The 25,395-nt window shown below is 43.3% G+C and overlaps 1 protein-coding gene across 1 annotated transcript in view; it reads left to right on the top strand.

Moving 5' to 3' along the window:
- LOC129831466 (nuclear factor of activated T-cells, cytoplasmic 1-like) overlaps positions 1-25,395 on the top strand; it is a 62,951-nt gene that overhangs the window by 13,164 nt on the left and 24,392 nt on the right. The window contains exons 4-7 of the mRNA XM_055894872.1: positions 3,028-3,230; positions 4,535-4,707; positions 5,376-5,516; positions 19,914-19,969. Coding sequence (XP_055750847.1) covers positions 3,028-3,230; positions 4,535-4,707; positions 5,376-5,516; positions 19,914-19,969 — 573 coding nt within the window. The remainder of the gene's footprint in view (positions 1-3,027; positions 3,231-4,534; positions 4,708-5,375; positions 5,517-19,913; positions 19,970-25,395) is intronic.

A 25,395-nucleotide genomic window follows, 5' to 3' on the forward strand; every position in this document is an offset into this window, starting at 1 on the left:
AAAGTCAATACAGGACTAAGATTGAACATGTACTACACCAGCTCCGACCCTCGTCGGATGTGGCAGGGCTTGCAAACAATGACAGACTACAAAGGGAAGCACAGCCTCGAGCTGCCCAGTGACACAAGCCTACCAGACGAGCTACATTACTTCTATGCTCGCTTTGAGGCTAGTAACACAAACATGCATGAGAGCATCAGCTGTTCCGGACAACTGTGTGATCACGCTCTCCGCAGCCGATGTGAGTAAGACCTTTAAACAGGTCAACATTCACAAGGCCGCAGGGTCAGACAGATTTCTAGGACGTGTACTCCAAGCATGAGCTGACCAACTGGCAAGTGTCTTCACTGTCCTTTTCAACCTCTCCCTGTCTGAGTTATACCAACATATTTCAAGCAGACTACCATAGTCCATGTACCCAAGAACACTAAGGTAACCTGCCTAAATGACGACCGACCTATAGCACTCACGTCTGTAGCAATGAAGTGCTTTGAAAGGCTTGTCATGGCTCACATCAACAGCATCATCCCGGATACCCTAGAGCCACTACAATTTGCGTACCGCCCAAACCGATCCACAGATGATGCAATCTCTATTGCGCTCCACACTGCCCTTTCACACCTGGACAAAAGGAACACCTATGTGAGAATGCTATTCATTGACCACAGCTCAGCGTGCAACACCATAGTGCCCTCAAAGCTCATCACTAAGCTAAGGACCCTGGGACTAAACACCTCCCTCTGCAGCTGGATCCTGGACTTCCTGACGGGCCGCCCCCAGGGGGCAAGGGTAGGTAACAACACATCCGCCGCGCTGATCCTCAACCCGGGGCCCCCTCTGGTGCGTGCTCAGTCCCCTCCTGTACTCCCTGTTCACTCATGGCTGCATAGCCAGGCACGACTCCAACACCATCAAGTTTGCCGATGACACAACAGTGGTAGGCCTGATCACCGACAACGACGAGACAGCCTATAGGGAGGAGGGGACAACAGCCTCTCCCTCAACGTGATCAAGACAAAGGAGATGATTGTGCACAACAGGAAAAGGAGGACCGAGCACGCCCCCATTATCATTGACGGGGCTATAGGGAAGCAGGTTGAGAGCTTCAAGTTCTTTGGCGTCCACATCACCAACAAACTAACATGGTCCAAGTCGACCAAGACAGTCGCGAAGAGGGCACGACAAAACCTATTTCCCCTCAGGAGACCGAAAGGATTTGGCGTGGGTCCTCAGATCCTCAAAAGGTTCTACAGCTGCACCATCGAGCACATCCTGACGGGTTGCATCCCATCCTGGTACGGTAACTGCTCGGCCGTCCGACCGCAAGGCAGTACTGAGGGTAATGCGTACGGACCATTACATCTCCGGGGCCAAGCTTCCTGCCTTCCAGGACCTCTATACCAGACTGTGTCAGAGGAAGGACCTACAAATTGATTAAAGACTCCAAACACCCTAGTCATAGACTGTTCTCTCTACTACCGCAAGGCAAGCGGTACCGGAGCAGCAGTCTAGGACCAAGAGGCTTCTAAACAGCTTCTACCCCCAAGCCATAAGACTCCTGAACATCTAATAAAATGGCTACCCCAGACTATTTGAATTGTCCCCCCTCCCCCCCTTTATGCTGCTGCTACTCACCTCAATTACCTCAACTAACCAGTGCCCCCGCACTTTGACTCTGTACTTGTATCCCCTGTATATAGCCTCGCTATTGTTATTTTACTGCTGCCTATTATTTGTTACTTTTATTTCGTACTTTAAAAAAATGCATTGTTGGTTAAGGGCTTGTAAGTAAGCATTTCACTGTAAGGTCTACACTTGTTGTATTTGCCACATGTGACGAATAAAATGTGATTTGATTTTGATTAGTATCTTTGTAGTGACTGGCTGTATTGATACACCATTCAAAGTGTAATTTATAACTTCGCCATGCTCAAAAGGATGACTTTTGGGGGCTTATTGACTCATGCCATGTCAGCTTTTCATTTTTTATTATTTGTTAAAATTTCTTAAAACATAATTCCGCTTTGATATTATTGGGTATTGTGTGTAGGCCAGTGACACATGTCAATGTAATCAATTTTACATTCAGGCTGTAACAAAACTAAATGTGGAAAAAGTCCAGGGGTGTTTCTGAAAGCACCGAATGGGATTTTAATATAAATAGTTTTTCCCCTCTTAAATTGCTTGTAAATATTGTATGCTTTTATTGCGGTGTAATTGCAGGGCTCCTTTGAAAAACAGGCCTTGGTCTCCACGGGGTTCTCTGTTTTAAATGCATTTAAATAAAATAAAGTAAACAATGAAATTAATAAATAATTACATAAATAAAAGTAACCCTCTATTCCCTATATACAGTAGTGCGCTATTTTTTTATTTGATGTAACCTTTATTTACCTAGGCAAGTCAGTTAAGAACTAATTCTTATTCACAATGACTGCCTACCCTGGCCAAACCCGGACAACACTAGGCCAATTGTGCACCGCCCTACGGGACTCCCGATCACGGCCGGTTGTGATACAGCTCGGGATCGAAACAGGGCCTGTAGTGACGCCTCTAGCACTGAGATGCAATGCTTTAGACCACTGTGCCACTCGGGAGCCTAAAATGGCTCTGATCAAAATAAGTGCACTATGTAGGGAATAGGATTCCATTTGAGACGTAAGCGTAACCTTTAGTACACTGTGACCCAGGCTTAGTCCTGGGTTGTTTGTCTCAGCTGGTGGGACCCTGGGGATGGAGATACTTACTGTAGGATCCTTCTGTGCCTCAGCCCATCAATACAGACAGAAACTGATATTAATGGAGGAAATATGTGTATGGGCTGTTGGCCTTGGATAAAGATTCCTCCGAAAAATGTCAACTGTGTTTGAAAGGTATTTCTGGGGTTTTTAACGGGTTGTCAAGAGTTGTGTGTGTGTGTGATACTTTGTTTTTGATTAGACATAAGTACTGGAGGAACAAATTCCTATCAACCATTGTTGATTGGCGATCCATTTTTTGAAATGTAATTATATGTCTTCCTTCCAGCTCCACGGCTACATGGAGACCGAGCCCCTGGTCTTGCAGCTATTCATTGGCACGGCAGACGACCGTCTCCTGCGGCCCCATGCCTTCTACCAGGTCCACCGCATCACCGGCAAGACCGTCTCCACCCCCAGCCATGAGACCCTGCAGTCTAACACCAAGGTGCTGGAGATTCCACTGCTGCCCGAGAACAACATGCGCGCCATGTGAGTACTGTGTGTGTGTGTATTTCTTTAGAGCCTGTGTCTGTTTTTTTGTTGTGCCTATCAGTCAGTTAGACATTTAAGCTCCTCCTCCAGCAACTCAAATGATGAGTGAACATCTGTAGAGTTTTGTCCATGACGGCTGATCAGTCCCAGCTGGATAGTGTGTGTGCGTGTGTGTAAGGCACCAATGCTGACAACTTAATTTGACTCGATTAGAGATCCATTCAGCATGTGACAGCCCTCGTCCAATGTTTTTGTTACCAATGAGCGAATACACTCAAAAGCCAAACACTCTTTTTCTCCTGAGATTTGCATTGTGTTGATCCCTTGGCACAGCTGACAGACTTCATCTGTGTCCCAAATGGCATCCTAGTCCCTATATAGTGCACTACTTTTGACAAAAGCCTGGAGGGAGGGCTGACCAGCTGGGAATCCTTAGCCTCAACACCTGATTGCCTCACCAGCGACGCATCCCACAGTGTCTGACAAAGAAAGTTTGGGAGTGTTCAGTTAGTGAAGCAGTTTACATTAACTCCATTAGAAGGAATGCAGCGTCGAGGAGCACAGCCATGGAAAAACTTTGGTTGGAAAGGCTAATGCCGTAAAAGTCTGAAATGTTAGAAGTGAGTGCACAGCATAGATGGGAGGGGGGGAGAAATTAGATATTTATAACGTGTCTGATGAAGACTCCGTAAAAAGCATAGTTACACCCAAACAGGTTTCCTGTGTACTCAGCAACTACTGCTTTCAGGTCTAATCCCAACCATCCAGCAACTCAAATGCTGTGAATGTTATTAGTTTCATAAATAGCTTTTTAATGGACCGAAAGAGAACACCCATGGGATACAGGTCTAACCTTGATCCCTCTCCGGCTCTACCAGCCAACCTATTGGCTGGTAGAGCCGGAGAGGGATCAAGGTTAGACCTGTATCCCATGGGTGTTCTCTTTCGGTCCATTAAAAAGCTATTTATGAAACTAATAACATTCACAGCATTTGAGTTGCTGGATGGTTGGGATTAGACCTGAAAGCAGTAGTTGCTGAGTACACAGGAAACCTTTCATTGAGGATACGTGTGATAATCTTCTGCTGAAATACTGTTGTCTGATGTCTATCGAGTCATTCTATACTGAAATCCCTTTCTGGTGCCGGAGGGAACTTAATAAGCTGACTGTCTATGTATGTGGTAACTGTCACAGGGATAACGATTTGAGATCTCAATAACGATGGTGTCTATCGAATGTGTTTATCTATGAGCCTCTCTTAAAGGTCTAACTAAGTTTCTTTTCTATCTGTTTAATGTAGAATTGACTGCTCCGGCATCCTGAAACTTCGCAACTCGGACATCGAGCTGCGGAAGGGCGAGACAGACATCGGGCGTAAAAACACACGTGTGAGGATGGTGTTCCGGGTTCACATCAACCAGCCCACAGGAAGAACCTTGTCCCTGCAGGCTGCATCCAACCCCATGGAGTGCTGTGAGTACACCTTCACTATCAGGCCTGGGGGTGGGGGTGGTTTAACATGGCAGATCATTTTGACTTTGGTAGATAAGCACACGTTGCACCATTAAGCACCAAAGCGCTAGATAGAAATCTGAGCAGATCTGCTAATCTAATGGGTTTCTGGCTGGAATCACATCACAAAGATCAAGTGCTATGAGGTAAATGAGAAATGTGGTTAAACCATGATCTCACCTCTTAAGAATAGACCATTGTTGGTCGCTGATACACTGCCACAAAACTGTTATTGACCAAGCCTATTTTTTTCATTGTCAAGGGTAATTGTCGGACACATTCTTTGCCAGATCAATTTTTTATTTGTAAACATCTGAGTTTTATTAAAGAATATCACACACTTTCGGCGGTTGAAGATAACCAGGAGGTGATGGCCAAGTATGATATTTGTAAAAACAATAATTTGAGAAAATTATACAATAACAAATACTAAATGGATCCATTCCCTCACCGTTAGGTCAGAGGAATAATATCTCTCTAGAGCTAATGGCTCTTGGCATTGTTTGTGGTGAGGATTCTTTAAGAGTTGTCAAGCTTGTGAAAATGACTTTGTCTGGATACTCGGGGCTGAAGGGGGAGTGGGTTTGTAATGATTCTGTAGTGAAGACAGTGCTGTCCCCCTCCTGCAGCCCAGAGATCAGCCCAGGAGTTGCCCCTAGTGGATAAGCAGACCCTGCAGACGTGCCCTGCTGCTGGGGGAGAGAAGATGCTCCTCAGCGGACACAACTTCCAGCACGATTCCAAAGTGGTGTTCATGGAGAAAGCCCAAGGTAGGAGCTGAAGCTGGAGCTGGATGCAGATGTGTGTGGCTTAGTGTGCATATTTATGTGGGTATGTGTCTGTGTGTGTGTCTGTGTGTGTGTGTGTGTGTGTTTGGTTTTACTATCCTTGTGGGGCCCAGAAGTCCTCACAAGGATAGTAAAACAAGGAAAAATATTATTTTAGGCTTTGGGGTTAGATTTAGGTTTACAATTACAGTTAGAGCTAGAATTAGGATTTAGGTTAAGGTGTTAGGGAAAATAGTATTTTGAATCAATTGTTTTGATCCCCACAAGGATAGGAACACGAGTGTGTGTGTGTGTGTGTGTGTGTGTGTTTGTGCGTGCGCACGTGTGTGTGTGTGCTAGCACTCATGTGTGTGTTTGTGCTCTAACTTTCTCTCCCTCTTTCCCCCTCTGGGTTTGAGAAACCCCAGGGCTACTCCCTCTCTCTTCCCCCGTCATCAAAATATCCCCCATCCTGCCAGAGTGCCACATGTGGTGCACATTAATGCGCTGTATTTTTAACCCAGCAGATTTACATTTGCAGAAGTTTCCATTGCCTGTTCAGAATAGGGATGGATCACAAATGCACTATGTGCCATGTAGGCTGCTGTGCTGTCCCTCACAGTTCAGTATTTGTTTCCTCTCTTCTCTCTAAGCCCTCTGTTAGGAAGGAGGGAGGGAGGGACTGCTCCCAGATGTTGATGCTTAGGGTTTACTAACAGCAATTTCCTTGATTAGCTTTAGAAAGGCAACGTGAGGTATGGTTTGGGCCAAGGTTGTGCAATGTAAACACATCTGATCATATGGCTCATGAGTCACTCAGAGCAGAGGGGAACCTGTTGCCATTGTGTGAGGAGAGGAATTATAGGTTTGTTGGGTGGGGGCTCGAGCCCCATTATCATACAATAGTAGTGTGAGATTGTGTGAAAGCTTTGCTATATCTCTTTCTACATCTCTTGATTTCTCCTAATCTCTATTGCTATTAATTTAAGTATGTGAAATTCTAAATATTTCCAATATTTACCTTGCCCAGAATTCTAGATAACTCTCTTTTTGGTTTATAGTTTTGTGTGGCGCAGCGGTCTAAGACACTGCATCTCAGTCCAAGAGGTGTCACTGCAGTCCCTGGTTCGAATCCAGGCTGCATCAAATCTGTCCGTGTTTGGGAGTCCCATAGGGCGGCACACAACTTGGCCCATTGTCGTCCTGGTTTGTTCGGGGTAGGCCGTCATTATAAATAAGAATTTGTTCTTAACTGACGTGCCTAGTTAAATGTAAAAAAATATATATATTTTTTTAAATTTGTGTCAGTTTGAAGAAGATCAGTAGCCCCCTCAGATCTGTTGAAGCTAAGAAGACTGTCTTTAGGTCCTAGCACAGCCTCTGGGGTGGCGTTGATGCTCCCATGGAAACACCCTTAAGCCAGCCTTAACGACGGAACGACGGAGCAATTTCTGCCTAGTGCATCTTTAATTGGAACGTTTTTTTATTATTGTTTTGTCCATGCCAAGGCCGAGGTCTAAAAACGGTTTAACAATCCTTCTCATAAATCCTGAATAGGGGATTCTGTTGCCACAGAGTGTTTACCCATTTTACCAATGGAAAAGTTTCCTATGAATATTCCAAAAAACAACTCCCAGATTTTTGAGGCTCCTACTCTAGAGAATAACTAGCCTATATCGTATAGGTCGTGTGTGTATATAACTTTGTGTATGTCAGTACGCATGTGTGGTGCACACATCCGTGTGTGTGTGTGTACAGAGGGGTAAGAGAGTGTTGTACTCAGTGACTCATAGCCTCCAACACTCTACTCAGCAAACTGGATGTAGTCTATCACCGTGCCATCCGTTTTGTTACCAAAGCCCCATATACTACCCACCACTGCGACCTGTATGCTCACGTTGGCTGGCCCTCACTATATATTCGTCGCCAAACCGACGGGCTCCAGGTCATCTATAAGTCTTTGCTAGATAAAGCCCCGCCTTATCTCAGTTCACTGGTCACCATAGCCTCACCCCCCCCCCCAAAAAATATCTTCATACAGGAGGAATCCCTGTGTCCCTGTAGTGAGGTACACTGACATTCACCTGCTTCTCAGAACCAGTCCAGCCCCATAAGCAGCAGCTCATTATGACGACACAGTCCTGCCTCAGAGCTCCTGTCCAGTCTGTTGCAGCACAGTTAGAGGGAGCAGAGATAACATCAATGCAGTTGTCACCCGTGGTTACAGTGTAGAGCAGTGGTGTTCAATGTTGGCATTCGTGGGGGAACTGCTTGTGGGGTCGCCAATGAAATTATATATTTTTTATTTTGGGGGGAGAGGAAACAAAAAATGAGGAGTACCGATTATGGTATGGGACAATATACAAACGTTTTTCAGAAAGATAATTTGACAAATAACATTTTATTGAGTAAATGTGTATTCATTTGTCAATAAGAGATACAAATTACATGAATTTAAGGTTATTTGTTTGACTGATTTTAAGGTTGTGCCATTAGATTTGGGGTGGGGTGGGGTCACAATAAATTCTTAGGGAAAAAATGGGGTACCGCTGAAAAAGTTTGAATACCGCTTGTGTAGAGCATGGAGATCCTTATAGGAGATTACACTACAGCCCTTAGATCTCCCAGACATCAGCCTGTAATGTGAAACTGCCTCAATCTGACCTTGCTTTCCATTCTCTCCAGCCTCAGCCTGCCCAGAGATGTGCTCTTGGATAAACCTCAGTACCGCTTAGAGAAATTATGAATCGGTTAGCCGTCACTTTCTCAAGGTTTTGCCCCTGAATTTGTTTTCAAATTGATGTTGGCGGCTGAAGTTTGTTGACTCAAAGCACAACATTATGTAAAGGTATGAAAAATTGAGATTGCTTTTGTTTGGATTTGGATCTCCAGACCAAGATTGATAGGTTAAGGTTAGTCACCAGATTCATTTGCACTTCTGACATTTTAATGAGAACTATAAGTCATGCAGAATGTTACCCTTTTCAAAATGGTGAAACCTAATTTTTAAGCATGTAGAGTTGTGTGTCAAGTTGTGTGCTTGTGTTCACATTACTGTAAGAGTATCTGCATGGTGTGTGTCTGTGTCTGCACATAATTTCCCAGCCACCATGAGTTAAGGCTGAGAGAGAGTGAGAGCAAAGGAGCTTTGAGGGTATCCTCCTAGCAGGAAAGAGACGTGGAGAGAAAGTCCCTAATTAAAAGAGTGCTTTCACATCTGGGACTGGCTGGCTGCCTGGTCTACTGTAGGCAGGCTAGAAGTAACCATGGATAATTTGTCACTGTGTCAGAGTCAGAGACCCACAAGCCTCCAGTTTCACCAGTTTCCCCTGCATGAACCGACCAACTACTTTGTGACCCATGACCCAAAGCTCACTGTCTCCCTATGAGTCAGTCCAACCAGGTACTGTACAGACCTGCCCTGGAACGGCAACAAACCTACACAGGCCTGGGTGTTCTTGGCCAGAGGTGTCTATTATGTCTACAGTATGATTGAGAACATCCAAATAGAATTTTGTGAGAATGATCAAACTTCAAGAACCTTGCCAGGTGGTGGAATTACCCAAGAAAATTATAGATAACCATCCGTCTATAGAGGGGAAATCTGAAAGTGCCTGAGGAGGATGAAAGTGAAGTGAATAGTGGTTCTTTCGACAGAGATTATTTGTATTTTTTTTGGTTAGCGGTTCAGGGGTCTTTCTCCAAGTAACGGTTAGCTGTGGGAGGGGTGCTCTACTCTGTGTTACATGACTGGTCAGTGCTTCTGGATCCAATTCATTGCATTTACAAAATAATGACTTCCACTTTGAAACCGTTCAGCAGTTTGGCCGGCCTCGACACTTCAGAGAACTGTGGCTGGTTTCATAAACAAATCAATTACGCGCACATAAACAGGGAGTTTATGTTTTATAAATTACAGCGTACTGTTCATAAAAACATATTTGAGGAAAACCAGAGAACTGATGATGGCACAGAGTGTAAAGTGATATATTGTAATGTAAACTCAGCAAAAAAAGAAACTTCCCTTTTTCAAGACCCAGTTTTTCAAAGATAATTCGTAAAATTCAAATAACTTCACAGATCTTTATTGTAAAGGGTTTAAACACTGTTTCCCATTCTTGTTCAATGAACCATAAACAATTAATGAACATGCACATGTGGAATTGTCGGTCTTATGGCTTGGGGACGCTATTTTCACGTCCGGTTTTTATTTATTTTATTTTATTTAACCTTTATTTAACCAGGTAGGCAAATTGAGAACACGTTCTCATTTACAATTGCGACCTGGCCAAGATAAAGCAAAGCAGTTCGACACATACAACAACACATAGTTACACATGGAGTAAAAACAAACATATAGTCAATAATACAGTGAAAAAAATAAGTCTACAGTATATACAATGTGAGCAAGTGAGGTGAGATAAGGGGGGTGAAGGCAAACAGATATATGTATAAATAAATAAAAATATAAAAAGGCCATGGAGGCGAAGTGAGTACAACACAGCAAGTAAAATAAAAACTAAAAAAACACTGGAATGGTTGGTTTGCATTGGAAGAAAGTGCAAAGTAGAGACAGAAATAATGGGGTGCAAAGGAGCAAAATAAATTAATAAATAAATACAGTAGGTAAAGAGGTAGTTGTTTGGGCTAAATTGTAGATGGGTTATGTACAGGTGCAGTAATCTATGAGCTGCTCTGACAGCTGGTGCTTAAAGCTAGTGAGGGAGATAGGTGTTTCCAGTTTCAGAGATTTTTGTAGTTCGTTCCAGTCATTGGCAGCAGAGAACTGGAAGGAGAGGCGTCCAAAGGAAGAATTGGTTTTGGGGGTGACTAGAGAGATATACCTGCTGGAGCGCGTGCTACGGGTAGGTGCTGCTATGGTGACCAGCGAGCTGAGATAAGGGGGGACTTTACCTAGCAGGGTCTTGTAGATGACCTGGAACCAATGGGTTTGGCGACGAGTATGAAGCGAGGGCCAGCCAACGAGAGTGTACAGGTCGCAGTGGTGGGTAGTATATGGGGCTTTGGTGACAAAACGGATGGCACTGTGATAGACTGCATCCAATTTATTGAGTAGGGTTTTGGAGGCTATTTTGTAAATGACATCACCGAAGTCGAGGATTGGTAGGATGGTCAGTTTTACAAGGGTATGTTTGGCAGCATGAGTAAAGGATGCTTTGTTGCGGAATAGGAAGCCAATTCTAGATTTGACTTTGGATTGGAGATGTTTGATGTGGGTCTGGAAGGAGAGTTTACAGTCTAACCAGACACCTAGGTATTTGTAGTTGTCCACATATTCTAAGTCAGAGCCGTCCAAAGTAGTGATGTTGGACAGGCGGGCCGGAGCAGGCAGCGATCGGTTGAAGAGCATGCATTTGGTTTTACTTGTATTTAAGAGCAGTTGGAGGCCACGGAAGGAGAGTTGTATGGCATTGAAGCTCGCCTGGAGGGTTGTTAACACAGTGTCAAAAGAAAGGCCAGAAGTATACAGAATAGTGTCGTCTGCGTAGAGGTGGATCAGAGAATCACCAGCAGCAAGAGCGACATCATTGATGTAAACAGAGAAGAGAGTCGGTCCAAGAATTGAACCCTGTGGCACCCCCATAGAGACTGCCAGAGGCCCGGACAACAGACCCTCCGATTTGACACACTGAACTCTATCAGAGAAGTAGTTGGTGAACCAGGCGAGGCAATCATTAGAGAAACCAAGGCTGTCGAGTCTGCCAATGAGGATGTGGTGATTGACAGAGTCAAAAGCCTTGGCCAGGTCAATGAATACGGCTGCACAGTATTGTTTCCTATCGATGGCGGTTACGATATCGTTTATGACCTTGAGCGTGGCTGAGGTGCACCCATGACCAGCTCTGAAACCAGATTGCATAGCGGAGAAGGTGTGGTGTGATTCGAAATGGTCGGTAATCTGTTTGTTGACTTGGCTTTCGAAGACCTTAGAAAGGCAGGGTAGGATAGATATAGGTCTGTAGCAGTTAGGGTCAAGGGTGTCCCCCCCTTTGAAGAGGGGGATAACCGCAGCTGCTTTCCAATCTTTGGGTATCTCAGACGACACGAAAGAGAGGTTGAAGAGGCTAGTAATAGGGGTGCAACAATTTCAGCAGATAGTTTTAGAAAGAAAGGGTCCAGATTATCTAGCCCGGCTGATTTGTAAGGGTCCAGATTTTGCAGCTCATTAAGAACATCAGCTGACTGTATTTGGGAGAAAGAGAAATGGGGAAGGCTTGGGCGAGTAGCAGAGGGGAGGGCAGTGCTGTTGTCCCGGGTAGGGGTAGCCAGGTGGAAAGCATGGCCAGCCGTAGAAAAATGCTTATTGAAATTCTCAATTATAGTGGATTTGTCGGTGGTGACAGTGTTTCCTATCTTCAGGGCGGTTGGAAGCTGGGAGGAGGTGTTCTTATTCTCCATGGACTTTACGGTGTCCCAGAACTTTTTTGAATTTGTGTTGCAGGAAGCAAATTTCTGCTTGAAAAAGCTAGCCTTGGCTGTTCTAACTGCCTGTGTATATTGGTTTCTGGCTTCCCTGAAAAGTTGCATATCACGGGGGCTGTTCGATGCTAATGCAGAACGCCATAGGATGTTTTTCTGTTGGTTAAGGGCAGTCAGGTCAGGAGAGAACCAAGGGCTATATCTGTTCCTGGTTCTAAATTTCTTGAATGGGGCATGCTTATTCAAGATGGTGAGGAAGGCATTTTAAAAAAATGACCAGGCATCCTCTACTGACGGGATGAGATCAATATCCTTCCAGGATACCCCGGCCAGGTCAATTAGGAAGGCCTGCTCGCTGAAGTGTTTCAGGGAGCGTTTGACAGTGATGAGTGGAGGTCGTTTGACCGCTGACCCATTACGGATGCAGGCAATGAGGCAGTGATCGCTGAGATCTTGGTTAAAAACAGCAGAGGTGTATTTGGAGGGCAAGTTTGTTAGGATGATATCTATGAGGGTACCCGTGTTTACGGAATTAGGGTGGTACCTGGTAGGTTCATTAATAATTTGTGTGAGATTGAGGGCATCAAGCTTAGATTGTAGGGTGGCTGGGGTGTTGAGCATGTTCAAATTTAGGTCACCTAGCAGCACGAGCTCTGAAGATAGATGGGGGGCAATCAGTTCACATATAGTGTCCAGAGCACAGCTGGGGGCAGAGGGTGGTCTATAGCAGGCGGCAACGGTGAGAGACTTGTTTTTAGAGAGGTGGATTTTTAAAAGTAGAAGTTCAAATTGTTTGGGAACAGACCTGGATAGTATAACAGAACTCTGCAGGCAGTCTTTGCAGTAGATTGCAACACCGCCCCCTTTGGCCGTTCTATCTTGTCTGAAAATATTGTAATTGGGGATAAAAATGTCTGAATTTTTGGTGGTCTTTCTAAGCCAGGATTCAGACACGGCTAAAACATCCGGGTTGGTAGAGTGTGCTAAAGCAGTGAACAGAACAAACTTAGGGAGGAGGCTCCTAATGTTAACATGCATGAAGCCAAGGCTATTACGGTTACAGAAGTCATCAAAAGAGAGCGCCTGGGGAATAGGAGTGGAGCCAGGTACTGCAGGGCCTGGATTCACCTCTACATCACCAGAGGAACAGAGGAGAAGTAGGATAATGGTACGGCTAAAAGCTATGAGAATTGGTCGCCTAGAGCTACCAGAGCAGAGAGTAAAAGGAAGTTTCTGGGGGCGATAAAATAGTTTAAAGGAATAATGTACAGACAAAGGTATGGTAGGATGTGAATACAGTGGAGGTAAACCTAGGTATTGAGTGATGATGAGAGAGATCTTGTCTCTAGAAACATCATTGAAACCAGGTGATGTCATCGCATATGTGGGTGGTGGAACTGCAGGGTTGGATATGGTATAGAGAGCAGGGCTAGAATCTCTACAGTGAAATAAGCCAATAAACACTAACCAGAACAGCAATGGACAAGGCATATTTACATTAAGGAGAGGCAAGCTTAATCGAGTGATAAATAAGGGTCCAGTGAGTAGAGGTTGGTTGGGGTCGTGGCGATCCAGACAGCTGGCCGGGTATATGGCTATCGGTAGCAGCATAGGATGGAGGTCTGTTTGTAGATACCTCGTGCGTTTCCGTCGGTAGGTTCCGTGTAGTGGGGTTTTGTTCAGATAGCAGCCGATAAGACAGCTAACGATTAGCGGGCCTCAGATGAGCGTTCAGGTAACGCCGGGACGGAGGTGCCGGTTGGATAAATCCCTCGGGCAGATAACGTCGGCAGTCAGTCGTGAAGGCCCGGTGGGGTTCCGTATCTGCAGCAGCAACAAAGAAGCGGGTCCGGATGGTGATGGAACTCCTCAGCTGGCTAGCTCCAGCATGATTTGAGTTAGCTCCGGGGTCGACGTAAGCCAATAGTCACACGGTATGCAGCTAGCTAGCTGCGAAATCAAGGTGCAAGTGTCCAGAGGCTGCGGTTGGAATCCGGGGAAACTGAGAGAAAAAAAGTCCCGGAATGCTCCGGTCCGAGTCGCGTTGCACAAAAGTGCCGGTAGATTATCGAGCTAGAGGAATAGCTGATGACCGCAAAAACGTGGGCAGCTGAAACACCAACGCTAGCCAGCAAACCGGCTAATTTCGGGGCAGCTACAGATTAGCTTCTGGCTAGCTATCGGAGTAGCTTCGGTTGAAAAGTGTGCCCAAAGTAAACTGCCTGCTACTCAGGACTAGAAGCTAAGATATGCATATCATTAATAGATTTGGATGGAAAACACTCTGAAGTTTATAAAAATGTTTGAATGGTGTCTGTGAGTATAACATAACTCATATGGAAGGTGAAAACCTGAGAAAAATCCAACGAGGAAGTGGAAAATCTGAGGTTTGTAGTTTTTTGAGTGATTGCCTATCCAATATACAGTGTAAATTTGGTCCGATTGCACTTCCTAAGGCTTCCACTAGATGTCAACAGTCTTTAGAACTTTGTTTCAGGCTTCTACTGTGAAGGGGGAGCGAATAAGAGCTGTTTGAATCAGGGGTCTGGCAGAATGCCTTGAGTTTAGTCATGCGCGAGCTCCGTTCCTTTTCATTTCTAAAGACAAAGGAATTGTCCGGTTGGAATATCATTGAAGATTTATGATAAAAACATCCTAAAGATTGATTCTATACATCGTTTGACATGTTTCTACGAACTGTAATATAACTTTTTTGACTTTTCAATTGGACTTAGTGCTCGCGCCTTGTGCATTTGGATTACTGGACTAAATGCACGAACAAAAAGGAGGTATTTGGACATAAATGATGGACTTTATCGAACAAAACAAACATTTATTGTGGAATTGGGATTCCTGGGAGTGCATTCCGATGAAGATCATCAAAGGTAACTGAATATTTATAATGCTATTTCTGACTTTTGTTGACTCCACAACATGGCGGGTATCTGGCAAATCTGGTGCAGTCTATGAGGAGGAGATGCACTGCAGTACTTAATGCAGCTGGTGGTCACACCTGATACTGACTGTTATTTTTTATTTTGAACCCCCCCTTTGTTCATGGACACATTATTCAATTTCTGTTAATCACATGTCTGTGGAACTTGTTCAGTTTATGTCTCAGTTGTTGAATCTTGTTATGTTCATACAAATATTTTCACATGTTAAATTTGCTGAAAATAAACGCAGTTGACAGTGAGAGGACGTTTCTTTTTTTGCTGTGTTTAGAAGACAGACGGTGTGCTGTGCTGAGATGCAGATGTAGGATTCAAAACTGTGTTCTATTGAGTTGTGAACTTCACTTTAGCAAATACAGTGTCCCCCCATCAGCCATTGATTGATTCAGTTTGAATAGATGGCTTGCCTCAATTTCTGCCCTTCCCTGAGACAGTACGCTTGCATGCAATCCCCACAATCCATGTGTTCTGGGGGTAGCGGTAGGAGGAAGAACTTACAGTCATCAGACCAAGGACAAGGGCTCCCTTTCACCATTCCACATGGGCCTGGATAGCGCATGTGTGTATATTTACAGTACGTTATGAGGGCTTTGGGTATACGCCACCCCGCTGTTTGGCTTTGGACACTAGAGTTTTACTCCACCCCGCTCCAATTAAAGAGCACAAGGAGCTGTTTGATTCCCTTTATAAACTCTGCATAACAAATATCTGTATTGTATACTACTTTATTCTGACCCAACTCTGGCTGCCGTAACAGTGTAGTACACCACCAGTGCTGTGTCTATTGGCTACCCTGTGTTATGTCTGCCTTATGAAAGGTAATTACTCCTGTAGACCATAACTAGAGAGAGTGTTGTCGACTGGTCATCTAACTTTGGCAATGTTGGAATCAAGCCAAGAAAAAGGGTTGGGGGAGTTGTGAGAGGTTCTGGGTTTGTTGAGGAGAGGGAGTGGTCTGGTCTGGTTGGCACTGTTGCCAAGGGTTTTGATGGTGAGAGGAATTGTGCAGATGTTGTTAAGGCCCAATGGAATGGAACATTCTGTGGTTATCAGTTCCTCAGTACACTCTGCACAACACCTCTCGCCATCAAAGTAAAGGTACATGTGATGCTCTGTAGAAACATTTCCTGGCAGATGGGCAACAACAAATTGCTCAATTTAATGTTTTGACTCTGCATGAATGTGTGGCCAGTGAAAAAAAAATGAGAGAGTGAGTGAAAGAGAGAGCAAGTGAAGAAAAGAAAGAAATTAGAAAAGGGGAGACGAGGGGAGACGGGGAGTTCTGAAATTGTTTTTTTTTTTTCTCTGGTGGCAGGTTGACGTAGCCTTCTAAGGTTTCCATTTTGGAGTGGTTCCCAGAGAGAGATAGAACGAGTGAGTGGAGACGGAGCCGGAGAGGTTCCCTCCTGCCTCTAGTCTCCAGATAAAATGGGAGGCATTGGGCATCAGTGTCAGCTTCAGTCTCTTCCTCTGCCACATCACAGCCCTAGCAGACCCAGACCAAGGGTGCCTTGTCTGCAATGGGCTGTCTTCTTCCCAGCCTGTGTTTGTGTCTACCTCTCAGTCTCAGTCTCAATTCATAAGACCAGACTGCCTTCAAGATAACCTGTCGTAATATAGACCTAATCAAGAGTGCTTCTATATGTGATGTTAAAGAAAGCTGCAATCCTTAATGATGAAACTGCCACGTCTGTTTGCAATATTACAACAACAACAAAAGTTACAGCAAGCAACGAACACATTGCAAATGCAATAGAAGAGCACAATATGTTCAGTGGTTGTTCCACTGAAAGTTTTGCGATTATAAACCTAAATAGAACCTGATAATTGTGCACGACTTCAGTATTACTTACTAAAACTGTTGTTACACTAAGGTTTCTATTATTTTATTTTGTTAGGATTATTTTGCTCTTACTGTAGAGCTGTAGCCAACTCCCGACCGGTCATGTTGTACAGCACCTGAGTGGTTCAACGGTCTAATACACAGCATAGCAGTGCAAGCCGTGTTGCTACAGATGCCGGTTCAATACCCGTGCCGGCCTCGACTGGGAGACCCATGAGATGACTGTAGGTTTTTGGTTTATCTCCCTCTAAAAACAGAAATAAGTGATTCTAAATAACAAACCGGCTTTGTTTATAAATTAGTAACAATGTCTCACCCCATGTTCAAGAATGACCTTTTTCTCACTCATTTTACGTTATTTGAAAATTATATAATCTCAAAAATATTGTTATTTTTTAAACAAAGCTTTTTTAAATTATTGTTATTATTCATTTAGAACTATATAAAAGCCTGTTGGATATGGTCATATTATTAACAGGTCATATTGGTCATGGCTCCCGAGTGGCGCACAATGCAGTTCTCCAGCTGTATCCACTGAAAGCACACGAGGTTCAAGGCACAAGGGCAGGGGGCACGGGATGTGCCGCAGAGCCTCGCACAGAAGACAGACCTAGCCCATGGGGAAGGGAGGAGAAGGAAGGGGGGTGAACCCCCCCCCCCTTGGCGCTGACTAGGGAAACGTTCCCACTGTTCTTAGTGCCAGTCTGCACGTTCAAACTAAAACAATGTAACTAATAATGGCATCTTTATGCTTTCGTTAATAAAATAGTGATAAAAATACTCTTTCAAAATGCCAACGTTTATTTAGTTATTGATCCATAACTAATTACTATAGGAATAAATGTCACTGAATTACAGAAATATCCTCCAATCCTCTATATGTAATTATTGTCGGAGAGTCACATCATATTTTTCGATTTACTGTAGGCCTACCGTAGGCGACATGAGTCTCACTAGTGTTGAATGATGTGCTGTTAAAAGTAGTGTGGGGCCTCCTGGGTGGCACAGTGGTCTAGGGCACTGCATCGCAGCGCTAGCTGTGCCACCAGAGTCTTTGGGTTCGCGCCCAGGCTCTGTCGCAGCCGGCCGCGACCGGGAGGTCCATGGGGCGACGCACAATTGGCCTAGCGTCGTCCGAGTTAGGGAGGGTTTGGCCGGTAGGGATTTCCTTGTCTCATCGCGCTCCAGCGACTCCTGTGGCGGGCCGGGCGCAGTGCGCGCTAACCAAGGGGGGCGGGTGCACGGTGTTTCCTCCGACACATTGGTGCGGCTGGCTTCCGGGTTGGAGGCGCGCTGTGTTAAGAAGTGCGGCTTGGTTGGGTTGTGCTTCGGAGGACGCATGGCTTTCGACCTTCGTCTCTCCCAAGCCCGTACGGGAGTTGTAGCGATGAGACAAGATAGTAATTACTAGCGATTGGATACCACGAAAATTGGGGAGAAAAATGGGGTAAAATTTAGTGGTGTATGTCTTATTTATTTAAAGAGCAAATTGAAGTTAGAAGCAATAGGATTTGAAGCAATAGCCTACAACTATTTTAGCACTGTTTTGCACTGCTCTGAGACAAGCATAGGGACTGGTCTTGATAAATCAATGAGATTGTTATTTTCACTGAATCTCCGTTTGGGTATTGGTTAGACTACAATTAGGGTGTAGAAATGTTATGCTCTTAGTGTAAACTTTATTTAACTAGGCAAGTCAGTTTAGAACAAATTCTTATTTACAAGGACAGCCTACTCCTTCCTCCCCGTCGGTGAATTGAACCCCGGTCTCCTTCGTGCCCGTACGATACGGGGATACTTTAGCTAAATAGCCCAGTACTGTAGCCTACTCCCGACCGTCATGTTGTACAGCGCCATATTTTCCGTTCCATCCTAACGGAAACCCAGAGGGTTTTTATTTATATTTTTATAGAAACACTATAATATTAATCAAATTAATTAAGCAACATTTCTTAAAATCAATCCCATATACTATGTTCTTTAAAAAAAAGGTTTTAAATTCTGTAGTACAGCCACTATTGAAGGCTATCAAATGCTTCTCAAAAAGGGCCTCTGGTGGTCAAACTAGCACTAACTAGCATTAATGGTACCAGTGGTTGGCACTTAAATAACTTGCCATAGAATTCTGCGGCACCATGCAAGCAGTGCCGCAGTACGCTGCAGGTTTTAAATGACACTCCTCAACTCAGCAATAAAAACAATAACAATGGTGGTGGGGTGGCGGCCTGTGACGCTGTTTCACAGATCTCAGCTTTAAGAATGGTCAGAATTGTTAGCAAGGCACTTCGTAGAAAGTTTCATTCTCACCAAGGACATTTTTTATGTGATTTAATTTCTATTTCAGGCTTTGTTAACGAGTCATTGGTGTAAGAGAAAATAGTGCAGTGCTTACCCTTTTTCTTATAAACTGTGTGAAAATTACTTTTTGCTGATGTCTCATAGAAGAATAGCAAAATAGGATATTTTTTAGGACCATTGTTTTCAACAGCTGTGATGCCCTATTTTATTGCCTGATGGGTAGCCAGTTTGTTACGACAAGTTCAAAGTTAAAGTGTATTAACAGAATATGAAACAAATAAAACATTTAATAATACTTTAATGAGCATGACAAAAGGACCGATATTTAAAAATGAGCTATTTGAAAAGACTGACGGTGGCTTAGGGAGGGAGACTATGCCAAGGCTTCACTTTTCAGTTATTCACAGCCCACTGGTTATAGGAACCCCGGATTTTTAACTTCATTAACAAGCCCGCGAGTCACAATTGGTCATTCCGTTTGGGATTCCACAAAGGAATGAAGTCAGGGTTTCTCTCATCGACCAAAGACGTCACTCATCCCTTTGGTATGGCCTATGGATCGGGTCTCAGAGTTGCATCAGATCGGCCCCCTCGGCCCGAGTGGGTTACCCTAGACTGAGACTGAAGATATGAGCTCATCATCAGACTCAACTGATGTTGGTGATAACCTTGGTTCTGTTGGAGCTGTTTTATAGATTACTGATGTCAGACAGAGCTAATAATCACACTGTTAACAGCAGGGATCTCATTAGTCGAGCTATTTTTGGTGGTTACTCATTTGTGGAAGTCTGAATACTGGTACATTTCTCACAAATTATTTTCCCACATGATCACCCTTACTCTTCTCTACTCTCCCTTCTATAGATGGTCATCACCTATGGGAGACAGAGGCCAAGGTTGACAAGGACTCCTCCAAATCTGTAAGTCTTTATAAGCATGACATTCTGCATTTTTTTTATAGGTATTTTACAGCAATGTTTGAATTAGTTGGAAGACACTCTGTTGCGTCTCTCTCTCTCTCTGGACCGGGTGAGTCACCCAGAGACCTCTGTTCTTCAGGGAGACTGGGTCTGAGACTGGGGGATTAGAGCATATTTATATGTGAGGTAGTGCACCTGCTCCCCATGTTCTCCCCTGCACATACACAATCAGATGCGCACACACACAGATGTGCGCACACACACACACACAGTCCTACACACACAAATGTGCACACATACACAAATGTGCACACACACTCTCACTCTCTCTTTCTGACACACACACTCGTACACACAAAGATGCATACACACATACACTACCGTTCAAAAGTGTGTGGGTCACTTAGAAATGTCCTTGTTTTTGAAATAAAAGCACATTTTTGGTCCATTTAAATAACATCAAATTGATCAGAAATATGGTGTAGACATTGTTAATGTTGTATATGACTATTGTAGCTGGAAACGGCAGATTTTTAATGGAAGGGATATTTAATCTTTATATGTGTATGTACGAAACCTGTGCCGGTGGAAAAATATTTTGATGTTGGGTGCATTGGCATGTTTCTTGCTGTAATAGCTAGTGTAAATCGGACAGTTCAGTTAGACTAACAAGAATTTAAACTTTCAGCCGATATAAGACACTTACAGTTGAAGTCGGCAGTTTACATACACCTTAGCAAAGTACATTTAAACTCAGTTTTTCACAATTCCTGACATTTAATCCGAGTAACAATTCCCTGTCTTAGGTCAGTTAGAATCACCAATTTATTTTAAGAATATGAAAGGTCAGAATAACAGTAGAGAAAATGATTTATTTCAGCTTTTATTTCTTTCATCACATTCCCAGTGGGTCAGAAGTTTACATACACTCAATTAGTATTTGGCAGCATTGCCTTAAACAATTTAAACTTGGGTCAAATGTTTCAGGTAGCCTTCCACAAGCCTCCTCCTTCCTCCTGACAGAGCTGGTATAACTGACTCAGGTTTGTAGGCCTCCTTGCTCGCACACGCTTTTTCAGTTCTGCCCACAAATTTTCTATGGGATTGAGGTCAGGGCTTTGTGATGGCCACTCCAATACCTTGACTTTGTTGTCCTTAAGCCATTTTGCTACAACTTTGGAAGTATGCTTGGGGTCATTGTTCATTTGTAAGACCCATTTGCGACCAAACTTTAACTTCCTGACGGATGCCTTGAGATGTTGCTTCAATATATCCACATAATTTTCCTCCCTCATGATGCTATTTATTTTGTGGTGTGCTCCAGTCCCTCCTGCAGCAGAGCAACTCCACAACATGATGCTACCACCCCCGTGCTTCACGGTTGGGATGGTGTTCTTTGGCTTGCAAGCACCCCCCTTTTCTCCAAACATAACGATGGTCATTATGTCCAAACAGTTCTCTTTTTGTTTCATCAGACCAGAGGACATTTCTCCAAAAAGTACGATCTTTGTCCCCATGTGCAGTTGCAAACCGTAGTCTGGCTTTTTTTATGGCGGTTTTGGAGCAGTGGCGTCTTCCTTGCTAAGCGGCCTTTCAGGTTATGTCGATATAGGACTTGTTTTACTGTGGATATAGATACTTTTGTACCTGTTTCCTCCAGCATCTTCACAAGGTCCTTTGCTGTTGTTCTGGGATTGATTTGCACTTTTTGCACCAAATTACATTCATCTCTAGGAGACAGACCTCTCCTTCCTGAGCGGTATGACAGCTGCGTGGTCCCATGGTGTTTATACTTGCGTACTATTGTTTGTACAGATGAACGTGGCACCTTCAGGCGTTTGGAAATTGCTCCCAAGGATGAACCAGACTTGTGGAGGTCTACAATTTGTTTTCTGAGGTCTTTGCTAATATTTTTTTGATTTTCCCATGTCAAGCACAGAGGCACTGAGTTTGAAGGTAGGCCTTGAAATACATCCACAGATACACCTCCAATTGACTCAAATTATGTCAATTAGTCTATCAGAAGCTTCTAAAGCCGTGACATCATTTTCTGGAATTTTCCAAGCTGTTTAAAGGCACAGTCAACTTAGTGTATGTAAATCTCTGACCCACTGGAATTGTGATACAGTGAATTATAAGGGAAATCATCTGTCTGTAAACAATTGTTGGAAAAATGACTTGTGTCAAGCACAAAGTAATGTCCTAACAGACTTGCCAAAACTATAGTTTGTTAACAAGAAACTTGTGGAGTGGTTGAAAAACAAGTTTTAATGACTCCTACCTACGTGTATGTAAACTGTATGTGTACCTAAATGTTTAAAATCTAATATAAATATTAGAATTTATTTGAATTATGCGCTCTCCAATTTCACCGGAAGTTGTCCCGCTAGCGGGACCCCGATGTACTGTAGATATCCCATAACAAATCTGCCGTTTCCAGCTACAGTAGTCATTTACACATTAACAATATCTACACTGTATTTCTGATCAATTTGATGTTATTTTAATGGACCAAAAATGTGCTTTTCTTTCAAAAACAAGAACATTTCTAAGTGACCCCAAACATTTGAATGTTAGTGTACATTTCAAAACACAGTGATAATTTTACCGTATATTCAAAATATTGGGTAGAAAAATTTACCATTTATGCTACATTATCTGCACATGTACCCTAAAAGGAACTGAACAATACCATCTGAAGGTACCTTGTGTGCACCTTTGACCTTTATGTACCCTAGGGAACAACACTGTACCCTACTTTTGAGATTTTGTGGATATACTATATGTTCTTGGTAATAAAGATTACCTGGTGGCACTGCTGAAACATTCATGCACATCCACCCAAAAGCACTGCAATTTTTTATGTTGGTGTTGGTGTTGTCAGATAATTTGACAATTATTGACTTGATTCTGGGCAACTTTTAGCAGTGTAGAAATGTATTTTTACCATTAAATCTGTGGCCAATCTCTGTCATGCCCACAGAGCTGGTGGCGTAGGATGACATTCAGGACATTAACAACCAAGAGGTTGTGAATTCAAATCCTAGTGAGGTATAGTTTCAAGTAACCAGCATTCAGCAGCATACTGCCTTTTACAGAAATAACACCTGAATTCAGCTGTACAAATTCAGTATACCCTAAAAAGACAGGAATGTTTTAACAGAGTAGCATTTTATTGTATAAAAGGAAAACACAGAGGAGAGGGAAAGCACAGGATGGTTCTTCACAACCATCAAAGCAGTAAAGAACCTTTACTGAAATGCAAATAAAAAATTGTTACAAATATCACCCTCACCCCTGACCCTCACCCCTCAAGAACCTTTTATTTTTGTTAATTTTTTTGTATGCTGAGTGTATGCTTGTCCAGCATGGTCTGGTCAAACTGGTCTGCAAAACCACGTCCATTATTATCGTATTTCTCAGCATGCTCTATTGAAGTTTGATTTTTAGAATTGTTTGTGTCAATATCTATGTTTTGGCATGCACAGTAATTGACTCATTAATCAATTAATATATCTTATGCTACAAAAAGATAGATAACATACATTTTTCTAAACTAATCCAATCTGTTAGTTGCATCCGTTACTGAAATGGTTTTTCCAGTTTAGATGGTTTAGCTAGTCTCATTAATTTATCTGTCTAACCCTGGCAATCATTGTGATTGCGACTTGCCAGTGGTTTCTTTGAACGCGCTAGAGGAATTTGAGCGCAGTTGTTCTCGTCGGGAGAAAGATGGTGGAAGAGGATGATGAAGTAGATTCTGAATCTAATGGTGGTAGAATCAAGGTGAATTAGAATATTGTCTAAAAGAATGGAAAACAGAGAAAAGTAGTGTACAATATCCCTTCGTATCTTGTAGGAGTATTTTTTTTAATGAGGAGCAGCTGATCGGATTACCAATCCTAAAGAATCCATTTGAGCTATCCAAACTGGTGGAGAGAGTGCTGGGTAAAGTGAAGGCTGTGAGGATCACGAGAGGCGGGCTTGTTTAGATATTTTGTGCTTCTGCGGATCAGAAGGAACGTGTGTTGCGTCTCACTCGATTCGATACGTTTGAAGTGTTGTGTGTGTCTCTTTGAAACAGAGCACCCATCAAGGGAATTATATCTGGCATCTCGTGGGAAGTTGATGTTGAAGAAATTAAAAATATTCCTGGAGTGATTGATGCAAGTTGGATGAATCGTGTGGTGAATGAAGAAAAAGTGAATGTGGTGAATGAAGAAAAGTCTATCTGTTCTTTTGTTTTTTGATATGGAGTCTCTCCCTACTCAAGTGCAGTTGGGGTATATAAATTACAGATTCAGAGCATTTATCCTAAGACCAATACAGTGTGATCATTCTAAAGTTTTTGATCATGTTTCAAGTGTTTGCAGAAGGGAGAAGCCGAGACATTTTAAAGGTTAAGAAGGTGGACTTTGTGGCCTTTATAGCTATACTGATTAATGGCACTGCCAAGGTGGAGAGAAGGTCCAGGAAGATGGATATCATTGTGGATGGGGCGGAGCGGTTCCTGGGACTGAAAGATTTCTCAGCGGAGGAGTTACATGGAATATTGTCACAAGCCATACCACCTTCTCAGGCCCTAGAGCCTGAGAAGGGAGATATGGAGATTTGAAAGAAGGAAGAAGTGTGAGTTTAGGTTCGTTTTTTTTCAATGTACTATTTTTATTTGGGTGGATTAAGTTAGTTTCCCTATCACGTATGGGTTTTCTTTTTCCCTTGTTTTGTTTTTTCAACCCATCCAGTTGGTGGTGGCAATACACCTTTTTGGGTTGTAGTCCGCCATAAAACCCACAGAGGAAGAATAATCATTCTGATTGTAGATTGTCGGTGAATAAATGTTCCAATTGTTGAATATTTCCACTCAGGTTTGATTCAAATAGGAATTAGCCATCACTTTGCAAGCCAGTGTTGTGCTATATATTAGTTTGTTTTTGCACTATATCTGATTTAGATTTGATGTTATCTTGTGAATTGTATCGGGCAGGGCTCCCTTCTGAAAATGGTGACTCCGTTAAATAAAGGAAAGAATAATAATTATGTGACTTGATGCTGGTTTTGCAGGTGAAGGCTGGTCTCCAGCGAAAACATAATGAAGGCTGGTCACCAGAGAAAACACAGTGAAGTCTTGTCACCAGCCTATGCTGGTTTAGGCAGTTTTTTTCATTAGGGCACACGCTCACTGTTGCTGTTGGGACACATCTGTGTGAATCTCAAATAAACAAGGGTCTTTCTTTACAGGCCAGACTGCTGGATCAGTCCCATTCTAAACACCGACAGACCCTTGGCCAGGTTTAACCTCTGCCTATTGTGCTACAAAGCTACAAAACGGCACATTCAGCACTGAGGAATTTTAAACACGTCACCGCATCAGTCAATGTCCTGCCTTCCCCTAAGGGAATAAACCATAATTTAGACGTTTTACT

Source organism: Salvelinus fontinalis, chromosome 32 (genome assembly GCF_029448725.1).
Source record: "Salvelinus fontinalis isolate EN_2023a chromosome 32, ASM2944872v1, whole genome shotgun sequence".
Lineage (NCBI taxonomy): Eukaryota > Metazoa > Chordata > Actinopteri > Salmoniformes > Salmonidae > Salvelinus > Salvelinus fontinalis.